Raw genomic sequence first — 25,408 nt, 5'->3', positions numbered from 1 at the left:
TTATTATAAGACATTTCCATACGTCCCTTCAAAGTGATATGTACATGATACACTGCAGCTCATATTCATATCCGCATGAGCGCCTGTATTATGACTAGAGACTAGATTATGTGCAACACAAAAAGCTTGGAATATGCAATATTATATAATTGGAGGATAGGATTATTTAGTTTTTTTTCATTTCAAAATCAGCATGCAATTAGTAAGTGAATTCGATAATTAACAATTATTTAACATTTTGTTAGTGGAATCGATTGTGCGCAGTCCCGATACGCTGCGAGCAACGGATCAAAAGTTACAGCCGAAAAACGAAGAATTTACATGGTCATTTCTCTGCTGTTGGTCGTACGCTCTTTTCGCTGCGTTTTCTGGGTTCCTGGGGGTCCAATTAGTCAGGAAATGGTCATACGAATCGAATCTGAGACCAAAAATTTTCAGCTCCAAAAATGAAGAAAAAAGTAAGGCTAACCCCTTTGTATTTTTGGCGAAAATTTTCGCGATTTTGAAAAGTGCTGGAATCAATTCTTTCAGGCACTATTCCGACGTAAGTTTGCGAGAGAAATCGATTGGGCGCAGTCCCAATACGCTGCGAACAACGCATCGAAAGTCACAGCCAAAAAACGAAAACCTGAATTTTCGACATTTTTCAGCAGGTGCATTTTCTCTCGCCATTTCTCTCCTGTCGATCTCACGCTCTTTTCGCTGCGTTTTCTGAGTTCCTTGGGGTCCAATTGGTCGGGAAAGAGTCATACGAATCAATTCTGAGACGAAAAATTTTTTGGTAAAAAAAAAAGGAAGGTTAACCCCTTTGTATTTTTGGCGAAAATTTTCGCGATTTTGAAAAGTGCTGGAATCAATTCTTTCAGGCACTATTCCGACGTAATTTAGCGAGAGAAATCGATTAGGCGCAGTCCCAATACGCTGCGAACAACGCATCGGAAGTCACAGCCAAAAAACGAAAACCCGAATTTTCGACATTTTTCAGCAGGTGCTTTTTCGCTCGCCATTTCTCTCCCGTCGATCTCACACTCTTTTCGCTGCGTTTTCTGAGTTCCTTGGGGTCCGATTCGTCGGGAAAGAGTCATACGAATCAATTCTGAGACGAAAAATTTTGTGGTAAAAAAAAAGGAAGGTTAACCCCTTTGTATTTTTGGCGAAATTTTTCGCGATTTTGAAAAGTGCTGGAATCAATTCTTTCAGGCACTATTCCGACGTAATTTAGCAAGAGAAATCGATTGGGCGCAGTCCCAATACGCTGCGATCAACGCATCGAAGGTCACAGCCAAAAAACGAAAACCCGAATTTTTGACATTTTTCAGCAGGTGCTTTTTCGCTCGCCATTTCTCTCCTGTCGATCTCACGCTCTTTTCGCTGCGTTTTCTGAGTTCCTTGGGGTCCAATTCGTCGGGAAAGAGTCATACGAATCGATTCTGAGACGAAAAATTTTTTGGTAAAAAAAAAAGGAAGGTTAACCCCTTTGTATTTTTGGCGAAAATTTTCGCGATTTTGAAAAGTGCTGGAATCAATTCTTTCAGGCACTATTCCGACGTAATTTAGCGAGAGAAATCGATTGGGCGCAGTCCCAATACGCTGCGAACAACGCATCAAAAGTCACAGCCAAAAAACGAAAACCCGAATTTTCGACATTTTTCAGCAGGTGCTTCTTCGCTCGCCATTTCTCTCCTGTCGATCTCACGCTCTTTTCGCTGCGTTTTCTGAGTTCCTTGGGGTCCAATTGGTCGGGAAAGAGTCATACGAATCAATTCTGAGACAAAAAATTTTTTGGTAAAAAAAAAAGGAAGGTTAACCCCTTTGTATTTTTGGCGAAAATTTTCGCGATTTTGAAAAGTGCTGGAATCAATTCTTTCAGGCACTATTCCGACGTAATTTAGCGAGAGAAATCGATTGGGCGCAGTCCTAATACGCTGCGAACAACGCATCGAAGGTCACAGCCAAAAAACGAAAACCCGAATTTTTGACATTTTTCAGCAGGTGCTTTTTCGCTCGCCATTTCTCTCCTGTCGATCTCACGCTCTTTTCGCTGCGTTTTCTGAGTTCCTTGGGGTCCAATTGGTCGGGAAAGAGTCATACGAATCAATTCCGAGACGAAAAATTTTTTGGTAAAAAAAAAAGGAAGGTCAACCCCTTTGTATTTTTGGCGAAAATTTTCGCGATTTTGAAAAGTGCTGGAATCAATTCTTTCAGGCACTATTCCGACGTAAGTTTGCGAGAGAAATCGATTGAGCGCAGTCCCAATACGCTGCGAACAACGCATCGAAAGTCACAGCCAAAAAACGAAAACCTGAATTTTCGACATTTTTCAGCAGGTGCATTTTCTCTCGCCATTTCTCTCCTGTCGATCTCACGCTCTTTTCGCTGCGTTTTCTGAGTTCCTTGGGGTCCAATTGGTCGGGAAAGAGTCATACGAATCAATTCTGAGACGAAAAATTTTTTGGTAAAAAAAAAGGAAGGCTAACCCCTTTGCATTTTGGGCGAAATTTTTCGCGATTTTGAAAAGTGCTGGAATCAATTCTTTCAGGCACTATTCCGACGTAATTTAGCGAGATAAATCGATTGGGCGCAGCCCCAATACGCTGCGAACAACGCATCGAAAGTCACAGCCAAAAAACGAAAACCCGAATTTTCGACATTTTTCAGCAGGTGCTTTTTCGCTCGCCATTTCTCTCCCGTCGATCTCACGCTCTTTTCGCTGCGTTTTCTGAGTTCCTTGGGGTCCAATTGGTCGGGAAAGAGTCATACGAATCAATTCCGAGACGAAAAATTTTGTGGTAAAAAAAAAGGAAGGTTAACCCCTTTGTATTTTTGGCGAAATTTTTCGCGATTTTGAAAAGTGCTGGAATCAATTCTTTCAGGCACTATTCCGACGTAATTTAGCAAGAGAAATCGATTGGGCGCAGTCCCAATACGCTGCGATCAACGCATCGAAGGTCACAGCCAAAAAACGAAAACCCGAATTTTTGACATTTTTCAGCAGGTGCTTTTTCGCTCGCCATTTCTCTCCTGTCGATCTCACGCTCTTTTCGCTGCGTTTTCTGAGTTCCTTGGGGTCCAATTGGTCGGGAAAGAGTCATACGAATCAATTCCGAGACGAAAAATTTTTTGGTAAAAAAAAAAGGAAGGTCAACCCCTTTGTATTTTTGGCGAAAATTTTCGCGATTTTGAAAAGTGCTGGAATCAATTCTTTCAGGCACTATTCCGACGTAAGTTTGCGAGAGAAATCGATTGGGCGCAGTCCCAATACGCTGCGAACAACGCATCGAAAGTCACAGCCAAAAAACGAAAACCTGAATTTTCGACATTTTTCAGCAGGTGCATTTTCTCTCGCCATTTCTCTCCTGTCGATCTCACGCTCTTTTCGCTGCGTTTTCTGAGTTCCTTGGGGTCCAATTGGTCGGGAAAGAGTCATACGAATCAATTCTGAGACGAAAAATTTTTTGGTAAAAAAAAAAGGAAGGTTAACCCCTTTGTATTTTTGGCGAAAATTTTCGCGATTTTGAAAAGTGCTGGAATCAATTCTTTCAGGCACTATTCCGACGTAATTTAGCGAGAGAAATCGATTAGGCGCAGTCCCAATACGCTGCGAACAACGCATCGGAAGTCACAGCCAAAAAACGAAAACCCGAATTTTCGACATTTTTCAGCAGGTGCTTTTTCGCTCGCCATTTCTCTCCCGTCGATCTCACACTCTTTTCGCTGCGTTTTCTGAGTTCCTTGGGGTCCGATTCGTCGGGAAAGAGTCATACGAATCAATTCTGAGACGAAAAATTTTGTGGTAAAAAAAAAGGAAGGTTAACCCCTTTGTATTTTTGGCGAAATTTTTCGCGATTTTGAAAAGTGCTGGAATCAATTCTTTCAGGCACTATTCCGACGTAATTTAGCAAGAGAAATCGATTGGGCGCAGTCCCAATACGCTGCGATCAACGCATCGAAGGTCACAGCCAAAAAACGAAAACCCGAATTTTTGACATTTTTCAGCAGGTGCTTTTTCGCTCGCCATTTCTCTCCTGTCGATCTCACGCTCTTTTCGCTGCGTTTTCTGAGTTCCTTGGGGTCCAATTCGTCGGGAAAGAGTCATACGAATCGATTCTGAGACGAAAAATTTTTTGGTAAAAAAAAAAGGAAGGTTAACCCCTTTGTATTTTTGGCGAAAATTTTCGCGATTTTGAAAAGTGCTGGAATCAATTCTTTCAGGCACTATTCCGACGTAATTTAGCGAGAGAAATCGATTGGGCGCAGTCCCAATACGCTGCGAACAACGCATCAAAAGTCACAGCCAAAAAACGAAAACCCGAATTTTCGACATTTTTCAGCAGGTGCTTCTTCGCTCGCCATTTCTCTCCTGTCGATCTCACGCTCTTTTCGCTGCGTTTTCTGAGTTCCTTGGGGTCCAATTGGTCGGGAAAGAGTCATACGAATCAATTCTGAGACAAAAAATTTTTTGGTAAAAAAAAAAGGAAGGTTAACCCCTTTGTATTTTTGGCGAAAATTTTCGCGATTTTGAAAAGTGCTGGAATCAATTCTTTCAGGCACTATTCCGACGTAATTTAGCGAGAGAAATCGATTGGGCGCAGTCCTAATACGCTGCGAACAACGCATCGAAGGTCACAGCCAAAAAACGAAAACCCGAATTTTTGACATTTTTCAGCAGGTGCTTTTTCGCTCGCCATTTCTCTCCTGTCGATCTCACGCTCTTTTCGCTGCGTTTTCTGAGTTCCTTGGGGTCCAATTCGTCGGGAAAGAGTCATACGAATCGATTCTGAGACGAAAAATTTTTTGGTAAAAAAAAAAGGAAGGTCAACCCCTTTGTATTTTTGGCGAAAATTTTCGCGATTTTGAAAAGTGCTGGAATCAATTCTTTCAGGCACTATTCCGACGTAATTTAGCGAGAGAAATCGATTGGGCGCAGTCCCAATACGCTGCGATCAACGCATCGAAAGTCACAGCCAAAAAACGAAAACCCGAATTTTTGACATTTTTCAGCAGGTGCTTTTTCGCTCGCCATTTCTCTCCTGTCGATCTCACGCTCTTTTCGCTGCGTTTTCTGAGTTCCTTGGGGTCCAATTCGTCGGGAAAGAGTCATACAAATCAATTCTGAGTCGAAAAATTTTTTGGTAAAGAAAAAAGGAAGGTTAACCCCTTTGTATTTTTGGCGAAAATTTTCGCGATTTTGAAAAGTGCTGGAATCAATTCTTTCAGGCACTATTCCGACGTAATTCAGCGAGAGAAATCGATTGGGCGCAGTCCCAATACGCTGCGATCAACGCATCGAAAGTCACAGCCAAAAAACGAAAACCTGAATTTTCGACATTTTTCAGCAGGTGCATTTTCTCTCGCCATTTCTCTCCTGTCGATCTCACGCTCTTTTCGCTGCGTTTTCTGAGTTCCTTGAGGTCCAATTGGTCGGGAAAGAGTCATACGAATCGATTCTGAGACGAAAAATTTTTTGGTAAAGAAAAAAGGAAGGTTAACCCTTTTGTATTTTTGGCGAAAATTTTCGCGATTTTGAAAAGTGCTGGAATCAATTCTTTCAGGCACTATTCCGACGTAATTTAGCGAGAGAAATCGATTGGGCGCAGCCCCAATACGCTGCGAACAACGCATCGAAAGTCACAGCCAAAAAACGAAAACCCGAATTTTCGACGTTTTTCAGCAGGTGCTTTTTCGCTCGCCATTTCTCTCCTGTCGATCTCACGCTCTTTTCGCTGCGTTTTCTGAGTTTCTTGGGGTCCAATTGGTCGGGAAAGAGTCATACAAATCAATTCTGAGTCGAAAAATTTTTTGGTAAAGAAAAAAGGAAGGTTAACCCCTTTGTATTTTCGGCGAAAATTTTCGCGATTTTGAAAAGTGCTGGAATCAATTCTTTCAGGCACTATTCCGACGTAATTTAGCGAGAGAAATCGATTGGGCGCAGCCCCAATACGCTGCGAACAACGCATCGAAAGTCACAGCCAAAAAACGAAAACCCGAATTTTCGACGTTTTTCAGCAGGTGCTTTTTCGCTCGCCATTTCTCTCCTGTCGATCTCTCGCTCTTTTCGCTGCGTTTTCTGAGTTCCTTGGGGTCCAATTGGTCGGGAAAGAGTCATACAAATCAATTCTGAGTCGAAAAATTTTTTGGTAAAGAAAAAAGGAAGGTTAACCCCTTTGTATTTTTAGCGAAAATTTTCGCGATTTTGAAAAGTGCTGGAATCAATTCTTTCAGGCACTATTCCGACGTAATTTAGCAAGAGAAATCGATTGGGCGCAGCCCCAATACGCTGCGAACAACGCATCGAAAGTCACAGCCAAAAAACGAAAACCCGAATTTTCGACGTTTTTCAGCAGGTGCTTTTTCGCTCGCCATTTCTCTCCTGTCGATCTCACGCTCTTTTCGCTGCGTTTTCTGAGTTCCTTGGGGTCCAATTGGTCGGGAAAGAGTCATACAAATCAATTCTGAGTCGAAAAATTTTTTGGTAAAGAAAAAAGGAAGGTTAGCCCCTTTGTATTTTTAGCGAAAATTTTCGCGATTTTGAAAAGTGCTGGAATCAATTCTTTCAGGCACTATTCCGACGTAATTTAGCGAGAGAAATCAATTGGGCGCAGTCCCAATACGCTGCGATTAACGCATCGAAAGTCACAGCCAAAAAACGAAAACCTGAATTTTCGACATTTTTCAGCAGGTGCATTTTCTCTCGCCATTTCTCTCCTGTCGATTTCACGCTCTTTTCGATGCGTTTTCTGAGTTCCTTGGGGTCCAATTGGTCGGGAAAGAGTCATACAAATCAATTCTGAGACTAAAAATTTTTTGGTAAAAAAAAAAGGAAGTTTAACCCCTTTGCATTTTGGGCAAAAATTCTCGCGATTTTGAAAAGTGCTTGATTAAATTCTTACGTGCACTATCCCAACGTAATTTTGCGAGAGGAATCGATTGGGCGCAGTCCCAATGTCCTGCGAGCAACGGATAAAAAGTTACAGCCGAAATACATGAAATAAGTACATAATTTTCAGAGGTAGGGGAAAAAATCAAATAGTCAGAGCTTCAGACTCAGTCCAGTACAGTTTATTCAACATGCCTTAATACTAGTACAAGTGTTTGAGCGTTAGTGTGTAGCAATTCAAAAAGTTAAGAAATAGAATGAAATTGACAGACAAAAAGAAATGCAAAAATGTGATATGTCATCACGCGTAGAAGACGAGTGCGTCCAGTTGAAGGTCTAGTTCAACCCGTGAGTTCGACAGTCGTTTGTCGAAATTAATGAACTGCTCCTAAAACACAAATCGAATTACGAATCCATTTATTTGCGTAGTAGTTTATTTATTTACTTGTAGATTCATAACATCTACGGGCTAAACGTCTGTTTTACATAGAAAGTACATATTATCGTTGATGTATAATATCCGACACTGCGTTATCCATCTGGGTATCTACACCTGATGGTGACATTAGCTATGTGATCGATTCTGTAATATCATTTTGACATTTCCCGTCATCCAAGTATACTGATGGTTTGAAAAGTTTAGTCAACCAATCAGAATGCTTGAATTTGGTTACTTTTACAAAAGTATTAAGGACTTGGGCCCGGATCCACAACTTGACATTAAACCGAGTTTACCGCATAAACTTGTTGTAACAAAAGTTAACTGTTAGTTTGCGTTCGACAATACCAAACTCTCCGGTTAAGTTTTGCTGAACGGAATTTGAACTAAACACTGGATTTTGGGGGGTTGAGTTCTTAAACGAGATTTATACTGCTACGCCACCACGCTGCAATACCAAACACCGTTGTCGTCTATGTTATGTCAGTCTTGTTTGACGGGTCGCACGTAAAATATATATATTAATTTCGAAATTTACAATCCGAGAAATAATGATACGGAAAAGAAGAAGACGAAAAATTTACAATTGGACCATTTTTTCTCAGCATTTCCCCTTCTGTCTTGACGTCACCGCATCGATTTTCTTGTTCTCAATAATGATCTGATTTTCTTTGTTGTAATTTAGCGACCGCAGATTCAATTTTTCACTCATAGTAAAATTACCTAGTCTTTTTTTCTTTACATCCATTACCGAAACTGAGTTTTCAATTTTCTAATGTTGAAAATTTTGGTTATATCTTAAACGCAATCCAATGTTACATGTACCGCTTTTTCGTTTGCGCGACAAAAATGGTGCGGTAAACAAAAGTGGCACGACTTAATTAAATCGCCAATCCTGGCGTAAGTTCTTACAGAAAGCAGAGTTATGTGAAATCGGTTATAGGTTTACGTAGTCACCGATTAAAAACGTACTGTGGAACGCACAGCTGAATTTAAGCTCTAGTTAACCTTAACCTGAATTCAGATAATCGTAGTTTGATCAAGAAGTTGTGGGACTGGGCCTTACTTTACTGGGATATCCTCAAAAGAAAAGTGTAGAAGACGGAGTGATAAGCTATTGAATGTTGAATACAACATACATACCTCCGTATTCTTTAATGACCAGCTCGATTCTAGGGAATTTTCAGAACTGGTAGTGATTTTGGAAGACATCCAGATTCGCGTGTTGTCGTACCAGCGCCATCTTCGCGTAATCTCTGAAATTTCCACTGATTCATGGTGTCGCGGTGCAATCTTTGACCGATTAAAATAATTAACGAATTCCTTCAATTATGGTACACCTTGTGTGAAATAATAGACATTACAAAACCCTGCGACACAAGTATTATTGTTATATTATTTATACCCATCGAATACCGTGTACATATTCGTTTTCATCGATAAACGCACATTATCTTAAAAATTCTGACTACGGCAAAATGGCAGCAAGCGACTCTACCACCGACGACAGCCTCTACCCAATTGCTGTTTTGATCGATGAATTGAAAAATGAAGATGTTCAGGTTAATGTTTCTCTAATTCTACATGCTTTATACACCGGTAGTCAATTACTAATAGGGCTTACCTAACACCTCGAGTCGACTAGGCTTTTAACTTGTTCCAACGTCTGTTGTACCTGTTGAAAAATTTTGCACTTACCCTAATTGTCGTTTGAGAACAATTGGTCTCTTCTAAATATAGGATTAAAATGACATTAAACCGATCTAAATAATTGTCTTGTTCCATATAGTTATGTCTGAGGAGAGCAATGTACTTCAGTTCATAACATGTGGCGACGCACCGTCATAGTTGATACAACCCAATTCCCAGATACAGGATTCTCTGCATTAAGTCTTACCTGTAATCCTCGTTCTTATTTCTTTCTCCATCTCTAATATTGCTCAAAAGAATATAGTTTATCCCAAAGCTGTTGGTGACCTTATGTTTCATCATGCACGATAATATTTGATCGGAGTATTGAGTCATTGTTCTACATAATATTTTTAAACCTTAGATTCTTCAATCTACAACGAGATTCCAGGAATTCAGGCAAAATATTTGCTTTATAAAATTATTACATCAATGTTAAAAATTTGAACCATATAATTCTGGTTACTCACTTTTTCAATAACAGCCTCATCTTACTCCTCGTTGATTCCTGATGCTAAAAGATGACAATTCGTTTAATCCGTCACATTTACAGTTAATTCAAACTATTTCAGCTACGTTTGAACTCGATCAAGAAATTGTCTACCATTGCTCTTGCGTTGGGTGTTGAGCGCACACGCAGTGAGCTAATACCATTTTTAACTGAAACAATCTATGATGAGGATGAAGTGCTCTTAGCCCTTGCTGAACAGCTGGGAACATTCACTCCTCTTGTAGGAGGTCCGGAATTCGTTCACTGTCTTTTGGTACGTAATATAAAATTTAACTACGTTAAATAATAAATAAAAATTAATTTTGTTGCTCGCCATGGTCCCACTTTAATGTTTCATACTTCATGTATGTTTATGTGGGCTTTCAGCCTCCGCTAGAATCACTAGCAACGGTAGAAGAGACAGTTGTGCGTGACAAAGCGGTTGAATCGCTGCGCAATATCGCAAGCCAGCACAGTCCCGCAGATTTAGAAGCTTACTTTGTCCGCTTGGTACAACGTCTTGCAGCTGGAGACTGGTTCACATCACGAACATCTGCATGTGGCCTTTTCAGCGTCTGCTACACTCGCGTCAGTCCAGCAATCAAAGGTAACAAGAACTCTTCTAACGATGCATTACCAAGATTTTTCCTAGTATTGTTAAAAATGGTACAGGTATTTATAAGAATGGTGAGTTGAATGCATATCATTGAACAGCGATATTCTACTTCGCGAGGTCGAAGTTAGTATTGTTAATGCAACGATGCAATTATGGGAAACCTCGTTATTTAACAATGATCGGATTGCCTGAAATTAAGCCAACCACGATGAAGTGAAACATTATTATAGTTTGCAAACTCAATCTTCATAGTCATACCAAAGTTGCGAAGTAACGATTTTTTGTTCAACACTCACTTCGTTGACATCCCTTTTAACTATCTCCGATAAGAAATGTGCTAATACAGCGATATTAGCTAATAAACCGCAGAGATATCAGTCACACCAAATGATTCAACTGGATGATACTAAATATTGTCGGTTCCTTTCTTTTGTTAACTGCAAAGCTAATTTTTAAACATACAGTAGATTCGATTGTTTAAATTCAATGTAATACTTCTAACTTACAAACGCGTGCTCAGGGTAACATCTGTCACTATGAAATTATTGTGCAAGTAATGTCTGCATTACCACATTATTCTCAAGTTCAGAATTAATCAGAGCATTTTTTTTTTGCAGCGGAACTGCGAAATCACTTCCGCAATCTGTGCCAAGATGATACCCCGATGGTCAGACGGTCAGCGGCTTCCAAACTGGGTGAATTTGCCAAAGTCGTTGAGGTTGAGTACTTGAAATCAGACTTGATCCCTATGTTCGTCATCCTCGCCCAAGATGAACAGGCAAGTTCGGTTCGTTGATTATACATTATTTGCCACCTCTTCAAGATAGTGCCGTCATTTGTAGTATTGCTGCCCGCAAGAGGCAATGTTATGGGGCATAGAAGCAGTTGAAAATATTCGATGTTGTCAATTATTCAATTCAATTAGGGTTAGTTTTCTTCAAAAGTATGTAAGTTAAGCTTCATTTAAATAGTTCTTTATTAAAGTCAATCATGGAAACCATCGTTATTGGCAATAGTGCCGACTATTTTACTTGCTGGCATGTTTTGCGGTGTGCACAATATCTCAAAACTGACTCAATTGATTTACTTCAAATTTGAAGACAGTATTCTTGAATAGATTATCCTCTTTGCCACAGCTCCACTTTCTTTTATTAATTAATTTTTTTTATTTTGTTTTTTTGTCAACCAAATTAAAAATAAATTTTTGCCCGAAATACATAATTTCAACTTCAAACGATCATAGTTTGTTGAAAAACACGATTTTTGTATCGTGGCAAATAGAATAAACTATCCAAGAATACTGCCTGTAAATTTGAAGTTGAGTTGTTTCCGAGATAGTATAGGCACCGCAAACCATATCACGGAGCAAAATGGTCGATGTCATGACAATAATAATGTTTTCTATTCATTCATTCGAATGAAAAAAATATACGTAAATAAGACATACATGCTTTGGCACGATCTACATATTTTTGTACAAGACAAACCCCAATCGATTTGAAGAATTGGTTATTAAGATACAAATTCCCTAAATTCATCTGTTTTTCAACCGTTTACTTGTACATATATACTCCCTTAAAGAAACTCGTTCACAGTTTTTCCATTCAATAATGATGTTCAATGTTTTCTCCAATGGTTAGGTAGGTGCTAAAGAATTTAGAATTTGCTAGAGAAATTGTTAACAGATTGAGACTAGACACCATGCAATACTACCGATACAATGTAGGGAGTAGTGGGTAATGAGTGTATGGTGTATATTGGCTTGTTTAGGACTCGGTACGTTTACTGGCAGTCGAAGCTTGTGTTAGCATCGCTACCCTATTACAACAAGAGGACGTAGAGCAATTGGTTATGCCAACGCTTCGCCGTTGCACAGGCGACACATCGTGGAGGGTACGGTACATGGTTGCAGATAAATTCACGGATGTGAGTAAAGATGAATAAGAATTTAGTCTTCCGCCGCGAAGGGTGCGGCTCGATTGAAACCAACTCGTATTTCAGCTTCAAAAAGCAGTTGGCCAGGAGATCACAAAGACGGATCTAGTTCCAGCATTCCAAGCACTGCTCAAAGATACCGAGGCAGAAGTTAGAGCTGCTGCTGCGAACAAAGTTCGCGACTTTTGCCAGAACCTGGACCAGTTTAATCAAGAATCGATCATCATGACGAATGTCTTACCATATGTAAAGGAATTGGTCGCCGATCCCAATCAACATGTCAAATCTGCTCTGGCCAGCGTCATTATGGGTTTAAGCCCTATTCTTGGAAAGCACAAGTAAATTTTATTATATTATTTGCATCGATTTGCATTCGATGCACTTATTGCTGCTAATCGTGCAAAGCATCATGCTAAAAAAGTGGCAATGATTATAGGCACCGTTTGTACGTTCTCTGAACGATTGACAGTCGCTCCCTGTTCTCACTTTACCAATTTGTTGTCGTTCCCTTCATGCGATCAACATCTTCTCGTATAATCTTTTTGGTAGTGTAGAAAAACAGGAATTTCTGAAAATCGTAATAGGATTCAATGTAAAATAAATAATTCTCACTTATCTATCGTTGAACCGAGCGAATCATTTGTATGTAACAAACTAGGGATTTTTAAGCTCTGTAATTATTATTCAGCAATTTTTGATTCACAGGAAAATTAATGATTTCTCATTTTCAGCACGATTGAGCATCTTTTGCCATTATTCTTGTCACAATTAAAAGATGAATGTCCTGAAGTTCGTCTAAATATCATCAGTAATTTGGATTGCGTGAATGAAGTGATTGGTATTCAGCAACTTTCCCAATCTTTGTTACCGGCAATAGTTGAATTGGCAGAAGATTCGAAGTGGCGAGTGCGCCTAGCAATCATCGAGTAAGTTATCTACAGATGCAGAATAAAATTTTCAAATGATTTCACATATCCTAGAATTTACTTGAAAGTGAATATTGATCTGGTAGCTGAACAATTCATAAATATACCAACCAATATATCAACCAGATACTGTTCAAATTTCTTTAAATATCATTATTTGAAATATGTCCAAAAATCACATCGGTAAATGATTACTGATTAATTTTGTTATGCATTGCGTAGATACATGCCTTTATTAGCTGGACAGCTGGGTGTTGAGTTTTTTGATGAGAAACTAAATTCACTCTGTATGACCTGGCTAGTGGATCATGTGTACGCAATTCGCGAAGCGGCCACTCTAAATTTGAAAAAACTAGTCGAGAAATTTGGACCTGAATGGGCTCAGAACACTGTAATCCCCAAAGTTTTGGCTATGTCGAGAGATCAAAATTACCTCCACAGGATGACTTGCCTGTTTTGCATCAATGTAAGCATTTCGACACAACTAAAATACATATTATAACTTTCATATTGTTATAATAAGGAAACGTTTGGTTATGTATCGTTAATCATGATATTGCAATAATTGAAACAGGTATTAGCAGAAGTGTGTGGTCCTGACATAACGACAAAAGTTATGTTACCCACAGTACTGGCGATGGCTAATGATAATGTAGCCAATGTGAGATTTAACGTCGCTAAAACTCTACAGCGTATCGGGCCTTACCTAGAAGCAAGCGCGGTACAGACCCAAGTTAAACCAGTTCTCGACAAATTGAACACAGATAGCGATGTGGATGTTAAGTATTTTGCCTCTGAAGCTATTGCTGGTATTGCAGGTAATGTTTAATTACTTCTTACTATTTAATCATCCAACAAAAATATGCTCATTCCTATTCTGAATCTGTAATTCACATCTGTATTATATACCATGGTAAAGGCTGAGTAACCCTGGTTAAACGATTCTTAAATGATGTTTTAAGAATGAAAATACTTTAACATTGTATTGTGTGAATGTATATAGCTCTGCGCGGAAGTAGATCGATACCCTGTTAACATCCCTATCTTGATAGAAGTGGATCCCGACGAATTAATAGTGCCCTGGCTTTTGAATGCAGAATAACCAAAGTAGTTATTTCATAAATAATTAGTTTTTCAAAATTAGATACAAATTGTACATTGCCAAATGTTAATATTGCGGTATAGCAATCGTACAAACACATTTTCATAACTGCTTTCATTCAAAACTTATTCTTATTTTATGTGAAGTATTTCTTTCTTTGAAATATTTGTATAGTATATCTCTAATTTTTGTTGGATCGTTTGATATGGATGGAACACGGTAATGTTCACTCACTATGCCGATATGATTCAATTGCCACATTGTTAACGCATTTTTTTTTTTTCAGCGTAGGTTGAAAACGAGATTACTAGCAAACACTACTTACCCGAAAAATCAGATCAACAAAGTAAAAATCGTCGCAATTTCTAAGCGAATCAACACTGGTAAAAAATATTATTAATGCGAGAGTAAAATGATGGAAAACAATCATTCATAAAATGTTTAATTAGCTGTAATGTTGAACGATATTTAAGTTGTATTGTATTTGTAATATCTATACTATGCTGATTATTGGAAGTTCGGTTGATTGAATAACAAAACTCGTATAAATACACTTAAGCTAATATCTGAAAGATTAATTAATAAAGTGAATGACTCGTAATCATTCCCAAACTTAACCATTTGAATGTTGAATTCTTACCACGAGATATCCATGGTATTTCGTCCTATAATTTTGTTGAATTTCAGTCAAGCTTCAGATTCAAAAACTGGGGGGAATAACGATCAGCCGATTTTATAAAATATCACCCAACATCGGAAACGATGAATTTATTATAAGTCGGGATTGTCCAAGGTGTAGAAATTTGCATGAAGTATTTGTCTGCTAATAAAGTTTTATTTGAGGACATCTTTGCTATTTTTTTTTATATCCAGCAATATCACAGCTTAACAATGATACGTTACCTCCTCCTTTCTAAAACATATTTACATACATTGGTATTATCAACTATGCAATGTCAATGACGGTCTGATAAACTGATATGGAATATACAAGTACAAGTGAACTTACTCGATTCCATTGTCAGCCAGAGACACGGCCTACTTAGTGTCGCTTAACAATTCAAAAACACAAATCGCCTAGCCGTTTAGGTGATCTCTGGGTAAAAACTGGTATTCGAACCACGTTACATTCAGATTACTGTGTTTCATCTTGTACATGGATTGATCCACCAACTTTCAGCTAGATTTTTAAGATCGAACTTTCGTCCTTACAGCAATTTCAACACGTAATAGTGTATACCAACAATAAACTGTGAAAGATGCTCCAAATTGTAAGCATTCGGGCCTTACCATTCACGAGAAACGTGTCGATCGATTTTATCAAGTTTTCGAATTAAATCTCAGTCTTAAATTTTTTAGCATTTTTTATAGCTGGAATAAAAACTAACCAATGTGTTTCTGTCAAAAAAAGGCTAATCTCTGTGGAATTCTAATTCATATCAAGGTAGATCCTCAAGAACTGCCAAAACAACAAGGTCTTTAGAAACTCTCAATCTTGTATATGTAAAGAGGATAAAAATAAATGGTTTTTATTTTCCGCCGAGTAGTAGTAAGTAGATATTTTAGTGTAGATACTGAAATTTTTAGAGTGAAATAAAATGGAATTGTAATTATATCGATATACCTATACATTCCAGATTTCGAATCTTCTGAATTATTCTCTATTCTGGAATATATATATACACCGATATAAATATGATCCCATATTTATCCTACTCTGAAATTTTAGGACATAGTCCAAAATGTCTACGTTTCCACATAATAGAATAAAAACAATTTATTTTTATCCCTTTGTATGCACAGGACTAAAACTTTCAAAAAACGTGTGTTTTGCAGTTTCTAAGAATCTACCTTAAATTTCATATTGGAAAGTTGAGATTTTATCACACACAAAACAAAATAAAAAATTTCATATTTTTTTTTCAACGATAGAAAACGCTCAAAATTGAAAGACAAAGGTTCAATTCGAAACGTAAATGGCAAGGCTCAAAGGCGTAAGAATAGAACGTTTTCCATGTCCGTGGTGTACACTATAAATTGCAGCCAGATTAAAAATGTCTCTGAAAAATTGGGTAGACGGCGGTTGATCAGGCGACATACACCAGACCGCGTTTGCAGGTGAACATAGTTAATCAGATAATTGTTTAAACGTAAGGGAAACTGCTCTGACAATCGGCAACGCATTTTCTGAAACTTTATTTTACGACGTATTTGAAATTTTTTTTGTTGGTAAACCAACTAAGATTGATCATGAATGTGAAATAAAAAGCACTGATTAAGGGTAATCGGTATATTAAACAAAAATTTTCCGATACAACGAGATTTTGTAAACTTCTATAGGCTACAGTCAGAATTAAGTGCTAAAAATCACTGTTGCTAACAGATTTAATTTGGTAGTAAAGTTATGGAGTATGACCAAACATGACCAACTATGGCTATTTAGCTCTTGTTAACAAGCTCTCTGAACTGGTAGTTTTCATCTTTTTTCAATAAATACGGTATTTATGCAGGATACGTAAAACCTAAAGTTGCAACTGGTAGTACTATTCTATTCGCTACCGCCATGCATACATCCAATGAAATGTGATGTAATCATTATATTCTTGGGGGTGGCTTAAATCTGTGACCCAAGAGTCCCATGGATGGGTTGCCAATGGTCGTCACGGATAAGTTGTATTATATGACTTAACAGTTTACAAGTATGGATATTACGTACAATTGATCTAGATACAAATTGTAATATATAATTAGAATTTAATCAAAAATATCCAACTTGTTGTGTGGCTGCATATAAATAAAATCAGATACATCGAGTGTAGATTTGACTCGTTCAGAAACTTATCCTATAACTAACCTGACGAGGCTAATCTTTGATTCGTCGTTATTAGAACCATGTGATGTAAATTGATCTACTCTTGACATAGAAAGAAGATGCAAAAGGAAAATAAATCCAGAAAATTATAATTAATAATAATAAAAAAAAAAACATCAGCAACAAGAACTAATGGCTATTGTCACCACTGCGGTGACACATGTCAATGAGTTGCATAGTTGAAACCGTTGAAACGTACATGCTTACAATTTAATGTTCTGTGTGATTATTGAAATTTTCAAGTAAATATCCAATGTTACTGAATAGGTAGAAAGTTACACAAGTATACCTAGTTAAATGATATGAAGATTAATGAATATCAAAACACTTCAAAAATTATCCGTGCAATGAAATTCTATAAATTAGTCTTTAATTTCTAGAATAATCATTACAAAATTTCAAATGTATTTGAAAAAATTTATCCTAACAATAGTAAGTAGATCATAGGCTAAACTGAGTTAGATTATGTTGGTAGTCATACTAAAACACCTGGTTGCTGCTAATTATCATCTATTGTTATTGGTCATGACAAGTATTCTGTTTACTACTTTCTAAATGAATTATTACTAACAGAAAAAATAACGGTCTTAAACTCACATGTCTAATCCTAGTCTAATTTCTGTTTTTTCATCAACAGATTGCACTTAATCATACCTATGAGTCAAGACAATGTATACAATGTCAATTGACAGATTCAAAGCACTCCCATATTTTTTTCATATCTCTTTCATGCCCTGAAATTGATAATTCAAAGTTTGCGACGTGTATAATGCAAAACAAAACTTATCTCTGGTGGGAGACAGGAAAAATGACTAAACTCATTAGCCTCTGCGGTTCAAAATAAAAAAGTTAACAGTGAATGTGTTTTTCGATTTTCTAAAACTTGGCCCAAGCCAGTATTGACAAATAATAATTGCTCTTTACGTAACCCAAATTTCAAGATCCAATAATATGGTATCGGGAAAATTTCCTTTAATTTGCTAATGATTAAATTTCAATTTGTTAATCAATCAATTCCAACTAATTTACGTATGGTTAGCAATACGGCATAGTTCAAGGAAACTTCAGCAATTCTGAATTCTTTAGACACTTAGTCCTGAATGCACTTGATAATTCAGAACGTAATTTCGCTGACCCCATTTCCGATCTTATTTGCATATAATACGTATAAATTGTGGCAAGAACACACCAATGATCACCCATATACAAATACTAATTTGACCTTTTATGCTGTAGCACGCATTAATTAATAGGTATGAGCAGATCTACTAGTCCTTTTTGTTAGTGAAATACTTCTATCTAGCATATTATATTTCAGAATATACATTACGTTCACATGACGCGGAAAGAACGTTGACCGTAGATTTGAAATGAAACTCGATTGCAGCTCAATGCTAAGGAATTGTTTGAATTTAATGTTTGGCATCGTTGGATGGCAGCTTTATATCATGTAAATTGGTTTTATAATTCTGTAATATTCATCACGTCTCTAGTACTTATGGGGGCAGCATTGTTTGACAATTAATACATATAGATTTTTTATTATTGCAATGTTATTATGGAATTCGAAGTTTCTAACCTGTGGAATTAACAGAATGCAACTGTTACTATGAGATAATTCTTGTCCGAGTTGCTGCATTATTGAGAATTCGGATTTCTAATGATAATTTAGGTTACTGTAACGATCGTACATTTGATTTCGGTTCTCTCAGTGAATACAAATTAAATCAGCACCAATGGTGAGTCATAGGATGCTTCCGGCTCTTGGTAGAAATTAAAATAGTTCGCTTTAAATACTAACAGTTTCTGGTTTCTGTACGTCTGCAGATATGTGTAAACTAATTGTGGTTACTTGGGAATTATTGTCTGCACCGTTAATCTTTAAAGATGATATTTTGGCACGCTGATATGCAATCACGGTATTTAATCCCAAAAACCTGTAACATAACACGAAAATAGTTGCCACATTTATCCGCTGGCTAGCTTCGAAAATGAATTAACACATTGATCGAGATAGTTTAATTGTTTCTGGTCAAAATCCAAATTTTTCATTAATCGCGTGATATTTAAACCGTTTTAAGAATCAGATTAGTTCTTTTTTTTTTCACGTACAATAATCGACGGAATTAATGCCACTCACCTAATACAAACGTATATGACTAATAAAGATGTACCGGCTGCAAGCATTCTAATTATTGGCCCTTCGACAAGTTGAATTAGCAACCACACACCATAAGATGAGGCAACCATGACACTTAGAATGGCGAAAGAATGGAGCCATTCATGTAATGTCCAGCCGTTCTGCCAATGCAACTTACTGGCTCTCTCGACGTTGTATTTTGTCCCGCAAACTTTACAAGCAAGACTGTCCGCATCCATGGAACTCTAGAAAGAAGAGGATTCTCTTGCTAAGTTTGATGTAACGTGAATTTTACAAAATTGCAGGGTGTATACACAGAGAATCAAAATACCAGAAAAACCCGAGGATTTTCTTACCTTTCGGTGTAGTAGCACTCACAGTTTTACAACATTAAAGTTAGTAACGGTCAATCACAAAAAAATACAGAAAGAATTCACTATTTCGCAACCTTACAGTGATGTTATATTAGGTGAGCTGGGCAAATATAAGTATTGAATGGCCAAAGCAATAAAACTCACAATAAAAAAGTTTAATTGCATGGTGCAAGTTAGGATGCTCAAACAAAGAAAGAGATCGCCAAAAGACAAATCATTGAACTTTCCGAAATGTGGTGTTATAAGCCAATTTTGAATAGTGTCATAACCTGATATTTGTTCCATAGATTGAAAAATTAACTCTTCTCATCTTTTATAGTCCCAAGAGACTGCTAATTATTACTATCTATAAATTTATGAGATGTATCTGATGGTAAATAAAGTTTACAACATGTATTCAAATTTTTACTGTACTCTGAGATTCTCGCACAAAACATTGTATACCTGGAGTCACGCAGTATCAATGTACAATACATATAGCATTCCAAGTTTTTTCAAAGCTTAAACTGCGTTCATTGAACCGAAAGTGCAACGTTATAGGGCATTGTGATGTCTGAAATATTTGCAGAGCAAAATTCATTAAGTGTTATGTTAAGCGATACCCAGGAAAAACAAAATTACAACTAGGGAATTTGGGGAAAATCCGGGATTTTTGTGCAGTTGTTCGCATACACCCTGAATTGGCTTACCAATCTAATTTGCTTCAACTGTAACGCTCACATCATCGTATAACATTACCAGATGCCTATTATAATTGACTGAATTAAATGAAACTGACGGTCTAATTCTAGCCAATTGTAATTGTAGAAAATGTAGATTACCTCAACCAGCCAACGTCGCAAACAGTCATGGTGGACAGCGCTTACGTCTCCTCTACATTGACAAGGCTGTATTAATTGACCAGCGTCTTGCCTCTCACTGTCATAACAAATCCAACAGTCTTTTCCTCCAATTGACCTGCCATCTACATCAGTTTTCTCGAGTTTTCTATTTTCTTGCAATTCAATTTCCTTCACAGGCTTGGACTGTTCTAAATCTAATTTTTTCAGTATGCGCTTAGGATTGAGTATCCACAACTGTTCTGGACTGAAAGTTAAAGCACACAACAATACAGCAAATGACTATGTGGTTATAATACAATGACTATCGTATAAGCGATACGAAATTTTAAAACAATGATTGCACTTTTTTTTCTTCTTCGGAAAGTAGCATCACATTGCCTATCTTGGAAAAAAATTGACTCACCTCATGCAGTTCCATAATACACATGGAAACCATAGTGCAACGCCGACCTCAATAATTCGGAAAACAATATCATGCCAATTTCTGCTATATAATGGAACTCTGAAACATTTACAGCAGTTATACATTTGTATTAAAATGGCAATTACAATCAGTGAAAAAAAACTCCACTCTAATCTACTCTCAAGAATAATAACAGTTAAGATAAGTATTAGCCATTGATGGAGTATGTGTAAATATGGTCATTAGCATTAGATATCTCCTTTGAACATTGGCAAGCTAAATTAGCAGTATCAGGCAGAGATTGATTGATTGGTTGATTTTTGAGAGAGAGAGAGAGAGAGAGAGAGAGAGTGAGTTACGAAGATCAATTAAATAAAACCAGATATATGAAGAATCAGCGAATTCAATCATAAACTATCGTGCAAAGGCTACGAGAACTCACTTTGTTTTCCAAAGTTCACTGAGCGTTTCACTGAACAAAAATCCGACAACAATGAAAAGCATAAACGCCTGTGACAGTAAACCAAATCTAGACTGATGAAGTTGAGAAGTGTTCACTTGCTGCTCAATATTGACATCGTCGGTCGATGTAGTTGGAATCGGTTCGAATAACTTGGCTGTTACTGGATCTCCCTCTGCAAATCGTGGATCTTCCGGTGTACGACTATTGGTCACAATCGAAATACCATGGTGTTCGTTCAGAAATCCACCACGAACCTAAATTGTATTCAATTTATTTCAATAAATTGTCCGTAGATATTAGTTTCAGGGAGTACACAATATGATTGAATACGTGAGTGTTACCAGTTATCAAATAAATTCGAGATACGATTTCCCAATATTCATCCATGTTTTCAGCCATCTAAGTGCGTATACTCTTTTAAAGGCAGGTTTTTACCAGTTTCAAACTGACGTGATTTTACCGTAAGAAATAGGTGAAAGTACAAGGTACTGAAGAATTTTTTATCTCTAATTCGTCATGCAGTGGAATATTTATTTCCCTCGAAGTTTTGAACTCTGAGAAGCTTAGCAGTAGCAGCAATGTGTCTCAATTAAACAGGGATAACGAGCATCAATTGTGATATGATGAACGGCAACTGTCAAAACAAATAGTCGCCAAAACAGCTGTATCTACATTGGCAAATGAAAATTTAATATTGTTCCTGCCGCACTTTTGTATTCACATAGGTATGTCTTCAATTTAAAAATTGACTAATTATATTCATAGATTAAAAAGAACAATACAGCAAGTTGATTTTACGGTTTGTCACAAAAGTTATCTTATAAGTTATAACATTGAGTCATTTATCGATCTACTGTACGTAGTTATCTGGTTAACAAACGATCATTGTTTTAGTCTTTAACTGCAAAGTACTTTTACTGACCTTGAAAAACACCTCAACGCCATAAATAAGAAAGAAGATGACAACAATGAAGAGCAGAACGGCATAGCAGCCGTTGAAGATGTGCATATAAAAACCCTGTGAATTATACTATCGTCAATCTAACATACAAATTTTATTAATATCATATAAAATCATGGTTATATTTAGGACGTGAAAATTTAGAACACAAGAAATGGAACTATTTAAAGTTTTTGTGTGCAACATGATGAGAATTATTGTATAAACTGTATGGTGAAATCCTAATTATTTAAACGTGATTCAAAACTCATTTAAATGAGAATTCATTGGGTGTTGATAAGAAATCAAATATAAAATCAAGGTTCAACGTACCTGATCAACTTGTGTGTACATTTGTGCAGTCACAAACTCAGCTAATAAAAGAGAGTAAGTGATTATGTTGAAGATGACAAATCCCAGAAATGATTTTGACAAAAATTGTGGCTTTTCCCAATGCTTGTCCCGAAGATGAAATACTTCTGCCCAAAAACAAACGATCAGTGAAGAACCACTGAGAAGCAGTGGGTAATAAGCAGATAAGAGACTCCGTGACCATCCTTCGTTAAATGTGGTCTGTAAAAAATAACATTAATTGTGAAACTGGGAGTAGGTAGGTAGTTAAAATAAAGTTTTTCAGAGCTTTCAGAATTGATGAGGTTGATTGCTCAAAAATCAATATTTTTTATTCATTTTATTACTTGATAATTGTAGATAAAGTATTTATCAAATTATTGTATGTCGTCAGCTACGAGGATCTTTTTAATAATACAAAAATAGAAAATATTGGAATTCTAAGCAAAAGCTTAGATACTGATGCTTCATTTCAAATCGCATTAAAATGTTTTACAATCTAGAAAATTCATTCAATTTCATCCTACAATGGCTTCTTTTAGTCAGAAGGCTGTTTTTTACATATTCACTGAAAAAATTTCATTAATACGTTAGCGTAGTGAAACATTTAATTTTATAACGTCGCACCAATATTCATTATGATAAACAAATGGCAATATTAAATTGACTACTAAATAAAGGAAAATCTGAATCAGTGAATTAATAAAAAAAAATATTCTTCTGAATCGAAAGAGGCGTCGTAAACTGAAATTGGACTAATCTACTAGACTTTTAACCATTTTACAGCAATATCAAATGAAGTATCGATATCTAAGTTTTTCTTCACAATTTCAGTATTTCCTGTTTGAGTACATTCTAAGAAATTTTCGCAGTTTACGAGAAAAATAATTTCATGAATAATCAATGTATGACTATCTTGGAAGAGAATTAATAAAAAGAGTCAACTTTTGGAGAACCAATTATCTTTATTTCTCAGGTAGTATGCTAAATATTGCTAATGATAATAATAGTGCCAACAGTGGTCTTTTTCCTGAGATAACAACTAAGCACTTGACTTGTTTGAAAAATGCTTTATTTCGTATCTTACCGGAGATGTGAAATAGGCGCCACGAATCATTGCTGCCAGAAACACGACAAAGTACAAAACCTTCTGCGTAGTAACTCTACAAGCACGTAGAAACGAAGGTGCCTTCATGCGTTGCCATTCAGCAACAATGCACATGACAAGTTGCACCAAACAAACAAATGCCAGAATGAAGAAAATTGTAGCGAATGCTATGTAGTAGCTGAAGTTTGGCACGTGGCATTCTGTCCCATCAAACTGAATCTAGATATGAACAATAACAGTTTCAACATCACGTTTGCTCCAGATAATCAAAGTATTTCATGTTTAACCGATGTAGGCTAAAAAACTGAACTCCAAGTAATATTTCGTCATTCAAATAATTCCTTGTCAATTAGGTCGTTGGATGAAGCAATTTTATACGAGTATTAAACGGAGGAATCAAAAATGATGATGTTGAATTTTTTTATTTTTCGATGAATCAAACATCATAGTAAATACAGCGGAATGCAAATTGCATCAATATGACATCACCCAATATGCTAAAATAAGCATTGCAAAATCAGTAAACACTGATTGCTTGTAACTTGCGCAATTATCTTCTTTCATAGAAAAAAAAGTTACGACTTGATTGCTTTGAACATTTACATCAAAAATTTTTTATAAAATTTCATAGACCCAATTGCGACAACTTTCAAATTTGTATAATAATAATACGATACCTCGCAGAGACACGTGCCGTTGTGACATTCACCATGACCAGAACAATTTTCCATACCGCAAGTATTGTTCCAGGCCATCATGCCGAACTTGACTAGCATAGAGAGTGGATTTTGGCTACTCAGTGCAATCATGCGTTCCATGATCACTGATTCTAACGTGGACTGCACGAATGCAGTCCCCTGGAAAGTCATAATATTTATGAATATTTCACTTGTATCGAACTATTTCGAATGATTCATAATTACTTGAATGTCTGCGGGACGAAACAGCAGAATTGTATGAATTTAATGAAACCCTATATACTCAAGGGACTGTAATTTCGAACAAATTGACACTGAGAAGAGTTACACAATGTTCTAAAAAAAGCTGACAAGTGATTGTGACGTACAGAGGAAAATGAGTTTTTCCGTGTATTTCTCAACATATATATTGCGACAAATTTATTTTAGCAGTAAATCAGCAGCTTCTTCTTTTATTAATAAGTTTGAACCAGGACATGAGGATCGACGTTTGAAAAATTGATGTTAAGCATCTTAAACTGACAGCTTAAGGTAGAGAGTACGACGAATATGGTGAAAATAAAAGAATTCATCATTATAAAGTTCGACCTACTTTGAGTTCGGCGTTCTCTACTTCATGTCTAAATTAATATCAGGTATTCATTAGGATCATATGTAATCATATAAGTAGGTTATCGTGAAACATCATACCGAATAACACTGATTTTTTACCCCACGTATATGCGTATCATGGATGTGTATTTGTGTGTATGTACATATTACCTACATATGCATGTGTGTATACAAGGAAAAATAATCGTGAGTGCAAGTTAAGTGCACACGTACCGACAGACACAATTTTCACAGTACCATCAATCAGCTGTTACTTCAATTCAATATTTTGATTATTTTCGGTGACTAGTGCATAAAATATCAGCAAATCAATTTCCACGAGATTCACACGGATGTAAATTAACGCGGACAACTAACTGACATTCACTGAAGCAATAACTTTATCAACATTTACGCGACCTCACAACTTGAGAGAATCGCGACTGGCGGATACTATCATTCACACTTCTTAGGCTAGCTTGGTCGGATTTTCTAAACCTTATATATACGGCGTTTTTTACTGGCTATACTCGGTACGAATTGAATGCAATT

General features: G+C 36.8%; 2 protein-coding genes and 1 long non-coding RNA gene across 9 annotated transcripts; 1 reads left to right on the top strand and 2 right to left on the bottom strand.

The window, feature by feature from the left end:
• Positions 1-7,037: 7,037 nt before the first annotated feature.
• LOC124212463 (uncharacterized) lies at positions 7,038-8,578 on the bottom strand. Its single transcript, XR_006881656.2, has 2 exons — positions 8,460-8,578; positions 7,038-7,265 (listed from the first exon to the last, which is right to left on the bottom strand). It is a non-coding gene; the product is annotated as an uncharacterized lncRNA (long non-coding RNA).
• Positions 8,579-8,742: 164 nt separating this feature from the next.
• Positions 8,743-14,691, top strand: Pp2A-29B (Protein phosphatase PP2A regulatory subunit A). Of its 3 annotated transcripts, none has more exons than XM_046612506.2 (10): positions 8,743-8,878; positions 9,578-9,769; positions 9,883-10,102; positions 10,729-10,889; positions 11,882-12,037; positions 12,113-12,384; positions 12,778-12,972; positions 13,195-13,438; positions 13,547-13,790; positions 14,366-14,691. In XM_046612506.2, exons 1-10 carry the CDS (start codon positions 8,795-8,797, stop codon positions 14,368-14,370), a joined length of 1,773 nt encoding a protein of 590 aa, XP_046468462.1. In that variant the 5' UTR covers positions 8,743-8,794; the 3' UTR covers positions 14,371-14,691. The 3 variants fall into 3 exon arrangements, with proteins under 3 accessions (XP_046468462.1, XP_046468460.1, XP_046468461.1); XM_046612504.2 differs by having other exon boundaries at positions 10,729-10,898; XM_046612505.2 differs by having other exon boundaries at positions 10,729-10,898; positions 14,361-14,691.
• Positions 14,692-16,349: 1,658 nt separating this feature from the next.
• Positions 16,350-25,334, bottom strand: LOC124212457 (uncharacterized). Of its 5 annotated transcripts, none has more exons than XM_046612500.2 (10): positions 25,115-25,334; positions 24,245-24,424; positions 23,547-23,786; positions 22,442-22,681; positions 22,091-22,186; positions 21,148-21,422; positions 20,706-20,804; positions 20,282-20,546; positions 19,087-19,331; positions 16,350-18,883 (listed from the first exon to the last, which is right to left on the bottom strand). In XM_046612500.2, exons 1-10 carry the CDS (start codon positions 25,115-25,117, stop codon positions 18,736-18,738), a joined length of 1,791 nt encoding a protein of 596 aa, XP_046468456.1. In that variant the 5' UTR covers positions 25,118-25,334; the 3' UTR covers positions 16,350-18,735. The 5 variants fall into 5 exon arrangements, with proteins under 5 accessions (XP_046468456.1, XP_046468457.1, XP_046468458.1 ...); XM_046612501.2 differs by having other exon boundaries at positions 25,091-25,333; XM_046612502.2 differs by lacking the exon at positions 25,115-25,334 and adding an exon at positions 24,858-25,014.
• Positions 25,335-25,408: the final 74 nt, after the last annotated feature.

The sequence above is a fragment of the Neodiprion pinetum genome, chromosome 2 (assembly GCF_021155775.2).
Source record: "Neodiprion pinetum isolate iyNeoPine1 chromosome 2, iyNeoPine1.2, whole genome shotgun sequence".
In the NCBI taxonomy this organism is placed as follows: domain Eukaryota; kingdom Metazoa; phylum Arthropoda; class Insecta; order Hymenoptera; family Diprionidae; genus Neodiprion; species Neodiprion pinetum.
The sequence above is the reverse complement of the archived record's forward strand: the minus strand, read 5'-3'. Positions and strand labels throughout refer to the sequence as shown.